The sequence below is a fragment of the Anas platyrhynchos genome, chromosome 8 (genome assembly GCF_047663525.1).
Source record: "Anas platyrhynchos isolate ZD024472 breed Pekin duck chromosome 8, IASCAAS_PekinDuck_T2T, whole genome shotgun sequence".
NCBI classification, from domain to species: Eukaryota; Metazoa; Chordata; class Aves; order Anseriformes; family Anatidae; genus Anas; species Anas platyrhynchos.
The window spans coordinates 31,929,155-31,943,297 of NC_092594.1; the positions used below are offsets into that span (position 1 = coordinate 31,929,155).

Sequence of the window (14,143 nt, forward strand, 5' to 3'; positions counted from 1 at the left end):
ATCTCTGAGGAGCAATTAGTGCAAACCACTAATATAAGTAACAAGTCTAGTTCTCTGGAGGAAACAGCATTGGTTTGTTCTGTCTCAAGAGCGATGAAGCAAAGAGCAACTGCACAGAAGACAACTTCTCTTAGGTACAACCTGTTTGGAACAAGGAAATTGACAGAAGTAGGTGCACTTTCTGCTGGGTTCACTACTTGGCAAACTGAGGCGACCTGGTAGGCTCACCATGTGAGCAAATCTGCTGTGAGAATTTCTGAAACTTTTAACTTGGGTTGAGATGAACATGGTGAACAGAAAGGACATTACTACTGCAGTTCTCCAGTAAGAAAGAGGAAGGTGAGCTCCATGTGGGATGTCTCTGAGAAGAGGCCAAGCAAAGCCCAAACAGCGACCCTGATGTCTTCCATGTTATCTGACAGGTAACTTGCAAGAAATACGTCCTATACAAATTCTGCTCTGCTATAGACAGGACACACAAACGAAGTGGTGGCACAGGACAACAAAAACTTCACCTAGTGGGTTCTCCTGCTACCCTGAACTCCTGGCGTGGCAGCTGTTCAGAAACTGGAAAAACTTTACAAGGAATGATGTACATGCTTGCCTTTTTCTTATTCTTTCCAAGCACCTGCTTGGGGCCACTGCTGTAAAGAGGACACTGGCACGAGTCGCTGACTCCAGGCCTAAACGGACCACCAACTTGTTCCACTTTGGGAACTGTTATTTCCAAAAATAAAACTATAACTAAGAAAACACTAGTTTTACGTGACTGTAGCACTAAGCTGCCCTGTTCAGAGACGAGAAACAGGCACTGCCTTCCCAGGACTCAGTGCCAGAGAGCAGTTTCTGAGGCCCATTCTGCACTTGGGGAAATGGACGTAAGCAGCATTTCTCCTTCCCAAGCGGAGGGCTCAGGATCCAAACCCTACGTCCCCTTGGCTCTTCATAGGGACAGTCCAGCCCTCAGCCACCGTCTTCCCACCGCGGCTGGGACAAGCCCGCACTGGCCAGCAAGTTGCCACAAACAACCTCAAACTTTTTAGGTGCGCCAACTCCGAGCAGGGCAGCGCATCGTTGCAAGGCAACTACACAAAGTCCTCATGGCAACGTGCGGCGAGACGTGACCTGGGGCCACGCAGGAGGGGAGCACCATCTCACCAGGGCTGCCCCCCAAAAAGCGGGTTCAGTTCTTAACAGTGGTTTATGTAGGTGAGGTATGAAAGCTGAACGTGAGACCAGCGCCAGGCAGCCAAGCCAAGAGCTTTATTTTTTTTTTTTGCCTTCCAATTTGCGAAGTGCCTTACACAAGCAGCGCGGACATAAAGCAGCACCCCTCCGGCTTGGCAGCGCGCTGCCCAGAGCCGCAGAGTTGCGTACAGCGGGGACTGCGGGCGCTATAAATACCCCGCGCACCCACACCTCAACTTCGGGGCCCCCGAGTACGGGTGTGTGTGAGTGTGTCAGAGGGTGAGTGTGTATGGGGGGGGCTAATTCCACCTCGACATCACCACCAGGACCAGAACCAGGACCAGAACCAGGACTAGAACCAGGACCAGAACCATGACCAGAACCAGGACCAGATCCAGGTCCAGGACCACCAGGACCCCCCCCATCCCCACAGCACCCCCCTCCCGCCCCCCTCCCGTCCCTTCCCACCCCCTCCTCCGCTCTCCCCCCCCCCCCCGTTCTCCCTCAGCAGCGAGGGGGCGGCTGCAGCCCCCCCTCCCCTCGGCCCCCCCCCAGCCCCATCCCCGTGCCCGCCGCCCACCTGCCAGCGCCAGGATCTGGGCCTTGTGCAGCAGCAGGCGCTCTCCCCACTCCCCGGGGCTCTCGTCGTCCTCGTCCGCCTCCTCGGGGTTGCGGTAGACGGCGTAGACCTTCTGGTTGTCGAAGTCGAGCTGGGACGTGGGGCTGAAGTCCTGCACGCAGGAGACGGGCAGCGCGTAGCAGACGTTGTCCTCCAGGAACCGCACAAAGGCGTACATGGTGCGGCGGGCGGGCGGGCGGGGCGGCCGCGCCGGTCCCGCGCTCCCCGCTCTGTTATTGTTCCTCAAAATCCGCCTCTGCGCTCGGCTGAGCTCGCCTGGCCGCGCCGCCAGCGCCGGGATAAGGCACGAGCAATCCAGCGCGGAGCGCACGGAGACGGGAGGGAGGGCGCGGGGCCCGGCCCGCCAGGCCCGGCCCCCGGTTGCGGCCGGTGCCCTCCTGCCTGCCCCTGTGTCCCCCAGAACACCGCAGAAACTCTTTGTCCTTGTCCGACAGCGGTGCCCGTGGCATTCTGAGCACGAATTCCCAACCTACTGGGCGCACACAAGCAGAGTTAACGGATGTTTTCACGCTCCTGTGTGAAATAAAGTAGCCACATTGCTTAATCTAACCCAGGTTTCTGGTTCTGAGGTCTGTTTGGCCCAGCCCTGAGAGCAGCCCAACACAACAGAGTTATTTAAAGGCCAAAATAAAAGCAGAATGAGTAACCGACAGCGAGAGAGGGGTATCTCTATTTTTGGAAAAAGGCAACACAACCCAAAATGCCAACACAAAATTAATCCAAAATACTTTCCTGGTTTGCATATCCCTAAACATTTGCCAGTATTTCTGCCCATTACACTGAGTTTAACTACACTGAATTTGTTGTTCTTGGTTATCGTTTATAGGCTTCTTTGTACATGAGAGTAAACCACAACCTGGAAGAAAAAAATCAAGTAAAGTTTTGACTGAGCACTGGAATGGGTTGACCACAGAACTAACGGAGTCTCCACACTCAGAGACAACTTGACAGATGCGCGTGGTTGTGGGCAGCCAGCTCTAGCTGGACTTGCTTGAGGAGGAGATTATGGACAAGTTGATGTCCAGAGGTCACAGAGTCAGAATATTCTGATTCAAGGTCCCCTCCCTCCTCAGCTATTTGTGAAGGTATCAGAAATGCATAGCAGAAGGCTGTCTGTCTCAGGCAGCCCATGAAAACATAAGGCACGCGTACAGGTATAGTTAAGCCAATACAAGTATTTCAGAAACAGGCTGTAAACTTCCCATACAAAAATGGCAGCTTTATTATTTTAGCAATTACAGAGTTTTGCAAATACTTCAGTTTAGGATTGGGGATTTAAGCGCCAGTACTTTATGTTAACAATAAAGTATTGCCAGACTGGTATGTAATTACAGGCAAATATAAGTCTGCTACAAAGTATGGATGACAAATGTATTCTAGTAGCTAGGCTGCACGGGAAATGAAATTCCAGCAAAGACTGTGTTGCTGATCAAACAATAAGGGCTGCTGTAGCGATCCTCTACCTTCTGTTACAATGGAGGTAGAAGGAGCTGCAGAAAGATGACAGGACAGACTGATGGCTGGAATTACTCCGTGGACGCTGTTAAAATTACATGAAGGACAATTTTGTCTGACTAAGTTCAGTGGCTAGTGAGGGATTCAGTACACTGAGTCTTATTGGGATTGTATTTCCTCTGCAGCTGAAATCTATTAGCAACATCTAAGGCTGCTGTTAAAAGGAAAGGAAAACAGAAAAATGGAGAAAGTAGATATAACAGGAGAAACGAAAAGAAGCTAGGGACTCAAAGGTTAGGGTAGATGCGGAAGAGGAAAGATCTCTTCAGGTACCAAGGAGACCTGGGTAATTTCCCCTAATGAAAGAAAACTATAAAAACATTCATGTAAGGGCAAGTAGCATCAGAGTGTGTATTTTTTACTTTGCTTTGTTTTTTGTTTTTTTTTTTTTTTTGGAAAAGGAACACTAAACTGGCATTCACAACATTTTACATTTGAAGGTTCAATTACAGCAAAGGCTATAAAGATCTTTGTGTCAGTGGCAAGAAAAAAAAAGGTCTCAGATTGTTTAGAAAAGCTGTTTCACAGTTCTCCATTGAAGGACATTTTTGGGAACAGATTAAGGGTTGGAATGACAAATGTGTGTTTACACTTGGTCCCCAGCACACACATTGAGCCAGAAGGCATTATAATGCTAAAGAATTAATAATGATCCCATACATTTCTCTTCTGCCTGCAAGGCACTGTGTTAATTTCTGGCTCTGAAATCTATAAATAATCTGCATTGGGTAGCTGTGAAGCAGCGGAAAAAATCAGTTTAAGCACAGAATACAAACACAGAAGTATCAGCACTCCTTTCCTTCAGACCTTCCTCCTTTCTGCTAGTAGTTAGCCAGTTGGTTGAGCAATGGCTAGCCAGAGAACCTAAAGCTTGAAGACATAGAGCTATTTTACAGGCGTAGGTTTGAAAGCTCATTATTAAGGGAACGACTGTATCCTCACCAGATTTAAATCCTTTAGCAATTCCCAACCTTTTAGAAACAACAAAACCCTGCTGAGAAGGAGATTGTCATACTTTCAAAATACAAATGAAGCCTTACCTTAAAAAGTAAAAGTGTCACTCCAAGAGTCAGGAAACCACAAAGCACAGTCCCAGCCCTTGAAGGACTTGTGAGTGGCTGTTTCCTGGAACACTACCTACATTTTTCTGCTGCTATTTTTCTTGAAAAGTACAAAAAAATAGCATTAAAGCAGAAAACTGATGCCTGCTGTTTTGATGGGAACTCTGTGTTTTCACTTAAAGATACAAAATGAAAAGCTAATAGTACCAATAATAGTTATGCAGGTGCTAAATCTCTTCCACAGCAAAACATTAAAATTAGACGTATCAGTCACGTTACTTCCATGTTTAACATCAAACTTTCGAGGAATGCCATATTGGTTTTAAATCTAACAATGAAGTAATTCCCATTTTCTTTTACCATTCAAGTGGAGGGGCTTCAATGCTATGTGACTATTCAACAATAATTGTATGCTGGGCTACTAGTAGGAATCCTCACACATTAAATGCACTATTTAGAAAATTTAATTGTTTTCTGGTAAAAACTTATTTATCTTCAAAGTAATACATTTCTTAAACAGTTGCATGAGCTTGAAAGTACCAAAAGAAAGATGTGTTCACAACTGTTTAGATAACTCGCTGCATTTTAACAATAGCAGTTAAACTCATAAAGCTTAAAGAATGGCTAACAATATTCAGGAACTGAAGACTGTTCAAAGGTTTAAGTACACACATTCAATCCACTCAGGATACGGTTAGTTTTTGACCAAGAATATGTTCTATCAGGTAGTCAGAAAACATCTCAAGTTGATCAATTACATAATATCTCATTTTTTCCTCTTTTGATAAAGTGAAAGATAAAGTCATTTCTGGGTATAAATGAATCTTTCCATGAAAAAAATCATATACAACTTCTAGGTGTTTTGAAATGGAGAAGGTGATGGGATGAGGGGACTTATCTAGACAGGACAATGCAAGCATTTCCAAGGATTGGTCCCACTTCAGCTTTTTTTATTATTAATAATTTTTAATTCTCCAGACACCACTGCCATACTCTGTTTTCAGTGTCAATGATTGCACATAAAATTCAAACATAAAAAACAAGGTCCAGTTCCTATACGATCCTAGGAGATGGACAAGAAAATGCTTGTGTCCACATATAATTTCTGAAGTGCTCCAATACCAAAAGGACAGTGTATGGGAACCTAGATTACATAGATAAATTCTTAAGATTTAATCTTTTGAAATCTATGGCCTTCAACCATCCCCACAGGAAGAAGGGCAGCACTGCAAGGCTATTTAGTCCCAATTCCAGAGGGTGATCTAACCTTTCTTGGGGCTGATAATACTTTATCTTCTTTTACATTAAACTCGTGCATCCTAACAGAATATTCTTTCAAAGAAATGAAACCTAAGGAACATTTTATGGATCCATTCACATAGGAGACATTTATTTCCCAGAGGTAGCTGGTACATTCTGCAGCAAGACAACGTAATGATTAAGCAAAAGTGACCACTGGAGAAGGCGCTTTCCTTGCTGTTAATGACTGGCTGGAGAAAGCAAGGTACAAAGACAAAGACAGACTGTCATTAACTGCTGAAAATTCCCAACGTAAAGGCCATTATTACTATTATAAAGCTGGAAAATAAATAATTATATTCTTTAGGGGGTTGTACGTATTGAAAAGACAAAATTCCAGTGTCTGTTGCTGTGGATACTGGTCTGTAAGACACTTATCTTTCCCATTCTGTCAGGCTATGCAATGGATAGATCTGGGACTGGCAACCCTTCAAGAATGGGTGCCAGACTGTATTTTCCTTTTCCAAATTACAGGTTAAACGTGCTTACAGAAAGTCAACAGGAATCAGGAGGCACTGCCAGTCGGCACTACCTTGCCTCAGCATGAGGCAGCAACTGTCCTCACTCTCACCCTGCTCTTCGCTCAGCAGGGGCCAGGAGCTGGGTTGTCTGGGAGCTGCAAATGACCCTCAAAGCATCGCGACTTCCAGCTCCCACCCAGCTGGATACCATTCAAAATCTTGCTAAATGCCATCCTCTGTATTCAGGCAGTATGCTGTTTTCCACACTATAAATTTCTTGCCTGAGAGAAGCAAGTAGGCGAGACAATGTTTTCTTTGAGCTGACGCAGGCATGGACTTGCCTTTAAAAGGTGTCCTGTTGGTACCACTGCCACCATCTTCAAGACCTTCTCTGAAGACATAGCTGCAGTCCAAATGATTTTACCGCTAACATCCACTGAAGGTTTCAACCTACAAATAGCTGTAAATCTGAAAATTTAATTTGAGATTTTCCTTTCTTTTGTTTAAACTGACTTTTGGTTGGCTCTTTACAGTAATTTTACTAATATGACTATAGATGTAGATTTACATATATAGATTTTGCACCACTGCAGGAACTGGATTCCTTCCTTAACTTAGATGCCAAAGGGACTGTAATTTGGCAAGGACTAAACACTACGCAACCTGGCTTCAGTGTAAATTATAATTACTATACGCTGTGCATGGTTAGCTTATACAGAGATTCTGAGTAAGACAGGACTCATAACCTTTTTTCATAGTATTTCCATTTTGGTTTTCAGTTCTCACATCTGTACAGCATTGTCCCATCTTGAACCAGCATTTGTGTCTCGTACTGGCAAGGGAAGACAGTCCCACAACCCTTTTCTATATAGGTCAATTCTGCTTGAGAAGTTCACAGAAATAACATGGGATATGTACAACAGAAAGAGTCAACTACTACCGACTGCATTTTTTAAGAATGGTACCTTCACATACTCACATTTCCACTTTCCTTCGAAAGTCTGATTTCAGAGGGAGAAGGGACAGACTCTAGGGATGAGTCCTACCTTTTTGTAAAGTTCTTGACAATCATCAGGAGTGGGGTTGCATAAGTGAGGACAGAATCAAAAGTGCTTAAAGCGAAATGTTTTCACACCCCAGTGCTTTTTAATTCATATTTTTGTCTTGCCCTCTCTAATCCCTTTCAAGGATAGCTATAGTTCAGTCTGAAGTGAGTTTGTATAAAATACTCCCAGGAAATAGTGCTCACATCTCACCACTTCAGAAGAGAAGATCAACTCTGCTTCTTCTGATTAAAGTCACAATCAGAGGTGGACCAACAACTCTTTTGAAGAACGAATGTGAGCATGTAAAATTCCTGTTGTGGAAGGTCAATAGGAGATAACACAACAGAAATAACCCTTGTAATATTTCAGAAAAAATACCGTCCTCAGCTGTGTCTCATTACTTTAAATTTTAAATTAATAGAACGTAATATGTTACAGTTGGCAAACTGAACATTGCAACTGCTAGATACTAAACATGCAAGTCGTCACTGCTATGCAAACTTTTGGTATAGTCTGTGAACCACTCCACACCTACTAACACCAGATATCTTTGATACAATAATTCGCAGGTTCCAAATGGAGTGAACCTGCTCTGCACAAGTAGGTGAATTTTTTATCTTTATATATACATAAATTATAAAGATATATATATATATAATATATAAAAACTGGAAGGAGTTGCTGTTGCCAATCTCCCAGAAATTCATGTGTTAATTATAACAGACTCCAACACATAGGAATTCTTCTAGTTTTTAAAGGAGGGGTAACTCCTATTATCTCACGTAGCAAAGAAAATTGGCATTCATCTTTGCCCTACTTACAAGTTGTTTCCCTCAAAAAAGAAAAAGGCATAGGAAGCTGAAAACCCAAGAGTTGTTTTAATTCTCAAGGGGCTTCATGCTTCGCTAGTATTTTTCACAAAAGCCTGAGCAATATCTATTGTACAATAATATTTAACATTCAGGAGAATCAGGATCTTTTTTAAAGTGTGATCAGAAAGGGGGGCCCTTCATAGGCTGTCACTGTATTCTTCATAACAAAGCAAGCTCTGTTTCATAAAGAAATACCTTGTACTAAAATACCCCAGGGAAACTATAGTTGTTTAATTTTGTGTTGTTTTATTTTTAAACAAAGATGGGAGTTTTCAAGTTTGAGGTTCCCTTTAAGCACTCTTCTAACATGAATATGTTTAAGGATGCTCTATCAAGTTCATGCATGAAATGTCATCCAGACGTTAGTATATTTCTATGCAAATAGAACTGTGAAAGCTAATAACAGAAATCTGCATTTTTTACACATTTCCAGCATATTATACAACTTCTCATTCTTTCCTGTTTTGTAACTCCCATTAGCCTCTCTTATCAATAAAACAAAGCTCAGGTTATATTGCCTCCTGCTTAAATTCTCCACAAACATCAAAGCTGGACATTTGAATAAGCAATTTAGTGTATACATTTTTATTCATTTCAATGTACTGATATTCTCCTGGTAGGAATAAAAATTCTGCAGAATAACTGCAGAGAAACATGCCATTCAGAATATGAATTGAAATATTCTTGCAACGCTTTTCAGAGAGGATGGTGTGATATTAAGATTAGATCCTGTATATAATCAAATTTTGATGCTTGTACATACAGTCTGGTATTTTTTTTCCTTTATAAGGTTTGTATGCAAAAACACAGCAATCCAATATTTTGAACATACACTGTCTGCAGATACTACACAGTCCAAACCGATGAAAATATTATGTCAATGAAATAAAAAACAGTGGAACAACGCAGTATACAGACTTTACTAAATTCATCATAACTAGCTTTACAATTCCAAGGCCATAAAATATAGTAAAACCAGTCTTTCCAGACAGATAGAGTATAAGGGCTTGTGTCCATTCCTAAATTCAATCTTGGTGTACAGATTGACTCTTTTGGAGCTGTAAATATTTCCATAATCTTCTGAACTCGCTGATGTGATACACACAGCAGTTCTTCTGAATGACCTGTATCTTCCAAATTTGCTCCCCTTTTATTTACTAGTACATACAAGAGGTTATAAAATAGAAAAGATAAAATAGGTGGGGAGACAAGGATTATATCACAAGCAAGAGATGTTACTACTGAGAATAACCACAGTATTTAGTGATCATAAATGTAAAGCAAGCCTGCAGTTTTTATCCAAAAACACAAGGCATACAATAAAAGACCACAGAGAAGTCTGAATTTTATTCAACGGGTCAAATACAAGCTGGTCAGTGCAGTAGCACAAGAATTAAATAGTTAATTGCTTAAAAAGTTAAAAAGTCAAAAAGTCAACTCATTGGGAAGTCTGCTAATAATGGTTAAGATGAATTTCCCACCTATGAAAAGTGATTAATCAATACATCTCTTAACAAGAAAGGACAGTTCTACTGACAACAGTTATTTGCCTTGCCTCTGACCTGGAGGGAAAGGCATAGTCATTCTCCAAGGGCAAGTCACTCAGTCTTTAATCCTCTACTATGACTACTAACAAGGCTACTGATTATAAAAAAAAATAAAAATAAAATAAAAATAAAATAAAAAAACCACACATTATATTGAGGCTTTTCTACTTACCTGAGTGATCAGCTGTCACCCACAGATGCATTTCACTGATTTTACACACCGTGTGACAAATATTTTGATTTTCCCTGGTGTCTCCAAAACTCACTGAAATCTCTCCTGACCACTATCACAGTATTATTTTTTAAGTCCATTCCATTCATCACAAAGAACAGGGACAATAGCCATTCCCACTCACACTTCATGTTGTGAAATGGACTCAGAGAATGTTTTCAGTGGGCCTGAAACATGCAATGTTGCAGTCCAAGAAATCCTAAAGAGTTATCACCTTACCCTGCAGGGCTGTCTCAAAACAAGATCTCAAATACCATCCATGCTTAGTGTGGAAGATGCCCAAATCCCATCCATAGAAACCATGGAGCACAGTGCATTGGAACTCCCATCTCCACGGAACAAGGACTGCCAGAGGATGCCTCCATCTTCTTTCTTTCACAGCCTGAAATTCTCACCTGAACATATATGCAGCCCTCCTTTCAAAACACAGGTTGAGACAGAGATCTTTACAAAGTGGCCAGCAAGGCCAGGAGGGCACCACCATGATATCTCCCACGTTATATCAAAAACCTCCCACCAGGGCAAGGAATATATTTGGCTCCCCCCTTTAATCTGGCTGAAGGGGTTCAGACCTCCACTCTGTGCCTCCAGTTGTAAAAACTGCTTTCTTCATCTGGACATACATGATTTCTTAGAGCCGCCCTCCAGCAGGAAGGGAATACGTGTCTCCAAATTTCAGGCTCAATGTATAATATTCCAGTTGACTTCTAATTGATCACTTGTAAAGGCAGAAGCCTAGCAGGTGAGCAAGCCACTGCAGGGTAACAAATCTATTCCCCTGAGAGCAAACTACCTTGAATTAACTCACATTTACCAATTGTAAGAGCACATACATGGACAGTTACTGTAAATCAGCTGATTTGTGGGAAGCTCGTTATTCTGCAGTAATTTATTTTGAGGTCTGTAGAGAGAAAAATGTTGCTGAAGTGGGAAGTAAGACATGTAACTAACAATTAGACTTGCTCTCAAATACCTCCAAGGTTATGTTTCCTCCAACAAGACATTCTCAGTGAACATACTTGCAGTCTCTTATATTGTATTACATTTTTTTTTTTAACATTGATTGTAAGACAATTATAAGTGAAAAAAAAAAAAATAAAAATTGGTTTGAGCATAAATGCCCCACTATTATTTATTTATTTATTTTTAGTTGCAGACCTCACTGAAATACCAAGATCAATATAATCTTCATACTTAGGAAGACTAAAAATATTAGAATTTCCTCTTAAAGACTCCTCTGAAGTGACACCAATGTCTTTGGGATGCTATTTAACATACATAGTGGAAGACTCTCAGTAATCTGTATTTCTAAGTTGGAAAGTAACATGGGTTCCAGTATCTTAACTTCCATCTTTTCGGTTTAGAAATTTTGTTCCTAGTGAAATGATTTACTAAGTTTTCTCTAGGCAATTAAAATCTATTCTACAGTTCAACCTTTGGATGATATATAAATACATACATAGACACTCCTACAAGGCAATTTGTCTGCCAATCTGGAAAATGCTAACATTATAGTCAATAAGTCAACAGTTTGCAATGTTAAATTACGAAATCAGAAAAAAAAAATCTAGCTTACATTCAATCTGGATATAAAGATCATTAGAATTTCTAATGTTCTGTGTGGGACAGTAAAATTCAAAGACGACTGTATTCTGCCCCAATAACCACGATCTGCACAGCACATTCAGGTATTGTTGGAGAGATTAAAAACACAAAAACAGAGCAGAACAGCTCAGCATCAGATAATCACAAGCAATTCTATGTCAGCAGCAGACAGCTGGAGACATATGCCAGCAATATTGCAAAAGTGGTAAAATGGAGATTTCATGACAGCAAGAACGTGGGATTCATACATTAAGCTAAAACTCAACCAAAACCATTGAAATTGTTGTGCACAAGTAACAGCTCTCTGTCACAGTGTTCAGAAAGCCTACCATTTGGCATCAAAAAACAACAAAAAACCCTTAAAGATTAAGCAGAAGAAAGTAATACTTCTCTCTTTAACATTTTTATATTTTTCATGTTGAACATGTGTGTTTTCACTGTTACTGATTATTGTGGGTGAACAGATCAGAACAATTTTTCAAGATCAGTTGGAAGAGCTGTTCAGCTATATACCAAACTCGTGTTTTGTGAAAATTGTGTGTGAAAAAGCAGTTTGACGGAATCTTACTTACAAATATTTGTTTAAAGATTTTTTACTTCAAAGTAAAAGTTCAAAATAGAATGATCAATAGTGTTTGGTTTCAACTGATATAGCTGGAGTCATTCTGTTATTCCCTTCCCCTTGGGTTTCAAGTGTCCATCAACTATTATAATTCCCTGATACCCTCTCCAATCTGTCCTTGTTTTTGTCTCTCACTTTTTAAATATAAATATCTACTGGTAAAAAGTGTATAAATCCAAGAAAGAGGCTAAAAAAATCCTTTTGTAATTATTTTGAAATCAGTAGAGTTAGAACAGGGGAAAACACTTTGACTTGTGAGGTAAAAATAATCAACCTTTTAATGATCTACCTTTCCATTCTTTTCTCCCTGAGCCTATCTTATAGTAATCAAGATCTTTTTCCATCCCCCATTCCCTTTTTTGTTTGTAGTTAACCATGTAAAACCAGAATTTAAAAAAAAAAAAAAGTCAAAGACCTGAACATGAAAAAACAAGTTCTCTATTTCACAAACCAAACCAAACCCTTCTGTGTGTTAGATTTCCTATAAAAATAGAAAATGCCTTGAATAGGTACACAAGAAAGTAAAAAGACTTCTGATGGGTTCAAGTGCCCTGCACACAAACAACAGTTTCAAAGCAACATTTTCCATTACAGCATGGGAGTGGTTAGACCCAAACATCTCCTGATTTTATTGCTGAGGCTCTGCCTTTGTATCTCAAGCATTTTGTCCTAGGATTTTTCCATGATGGGATTCCTGAACATGCAGCTCTCAGAGAGCATAACAGAGACAAGTGACTTGTGAAGAATTAAGGCCCAGGCCACTGATGTCTTTGTGTTTTAGGACTAGATACCTGATGCAGGTTGAAGAACAATGTAACGCTTGAAGCACTGATGAAAGATTTGGGAAAAAAAAAAAAATAAGAGGCATCAGCAAGAAATTGCAGATTGATTGCAACAACAAATGCCAAAACATCCTAAAAAGAATAAAAATGTGCTGAGTTAAAGAAATAAAAAAGAACCAATGGATACAAAGAGCTTGCAGGCCTCAGGTAATTTGCTTGCATAATTGACCTATATCTGGGGCACTTAAGCAATTTGCATAACTGATTTTTACAGAGATGCTTCTGCTTTGATGATGGTATTTGGTCTAGTTCAGTCGGTAGGGTAGACAGGATCTGCCTTAAACTTCAAGTAAAACTTCAGAAGCAAGTTGAAACTCATATTTTAGGTGAATGGTGAGTCAGTACCTCCAGAGGAGAGACTGCCCATCAGTTAGGTATAGGAAGAACAACTCTTGCGTGAACTGATGATTGGTTCCTCAACACGTAGCACAGACCACCCACCTGGTTTTCAGAAGCCTAAAACAAGACTTGATGAACTTTAGCCCACCCATTCTCCTTTCCCAAAAAGTTTACACCTTATTACACACAATATCGTAGCTTATTTAAAAGCCAAGTCCTTTTCTAACTTGTGTTTGGGGTTGCTCCCATGCAAAATACATTACAGTGGCCTCTGTGCTTATCTCATGTCCATCTGGAAGCCATCCCACCAGATGAGCAATACTGGAGATGCACCAGAGTCATCTTGCATCCTCACCTTACCTAGGCCGGAATGCTGACTGCTGCAAAAAACACAAACTGGGAGTAGAACGTAGAGCTGAATACATTAATCAGAATGATCGCTGTTGCAAGATCTGCTAAGAACAAAGAAAACAAATTCAAGGAAAGTTAACACTAGAAACCATTTGCAAGGCTCCATGAGTCAGCTAATGAAATAACTGTCAACTGTAGACACGAACCTTTTGTGCTTTCACACAATTTAAATATAAAGTAATTTGCATTCAGGAATCCGAGTCTCCCTGAAAAAAGGATTAACAATTGGATTCACTTTCTTTCCACAACCTTTTTTCTCCCTCCCTTCCCCCCGGGGATGGCTCTGATAAGGTCACCTTATTAATGCAGATCTCTGTTTTCCAGAAAGCAGCCAGGAGTTTAACTGTTTCACTGTGAAATGATCTATGAGATGAGAACAGTCCATTTTTTATCCTTGATTGATCATTTCAGCATGTATAACAGCAAATCCTAAGGGACGCCGCTCAAATCTCTGCTTCAGAAT

At 40.8% G+C, this 14,143-nt stretch overlaps 1 protein-coding gene across 11 annotated transcripts in view; it reads right to left on the reverse strand.

The window, feature by feature from the left end:
* BEND5 (BEN domain containing 5) overlaps positions 1-14,143 on the reverse strand; it is a 923,615-nt gene that overhangs the window by 367,902 nt on the left and 541,570 nt on the right. The window contains exon 1 of one of the 11 annotated variants that reach the window (XM_027463549.3): positions 1,769-2,227. The exons of 7 other annotated variants lie outside the window; for them this stretch is intronic. In XM_027463549.3, the coding sequence (XP_027319350.1) occupies positions 1,769-1,985 (217 nt within the window). In that variant the 5' untranslated portion in view covers positions 1,986-2,227. Of the gene's footprint in view, positions 1-1,768; positions 2,228-14,143 lie in introns of those variants that run through there. 3 more of the 11 variants (XM_027463547.3, XM_027463550.3, XM_027463551.2) reach the window with 3 other exon arrangements.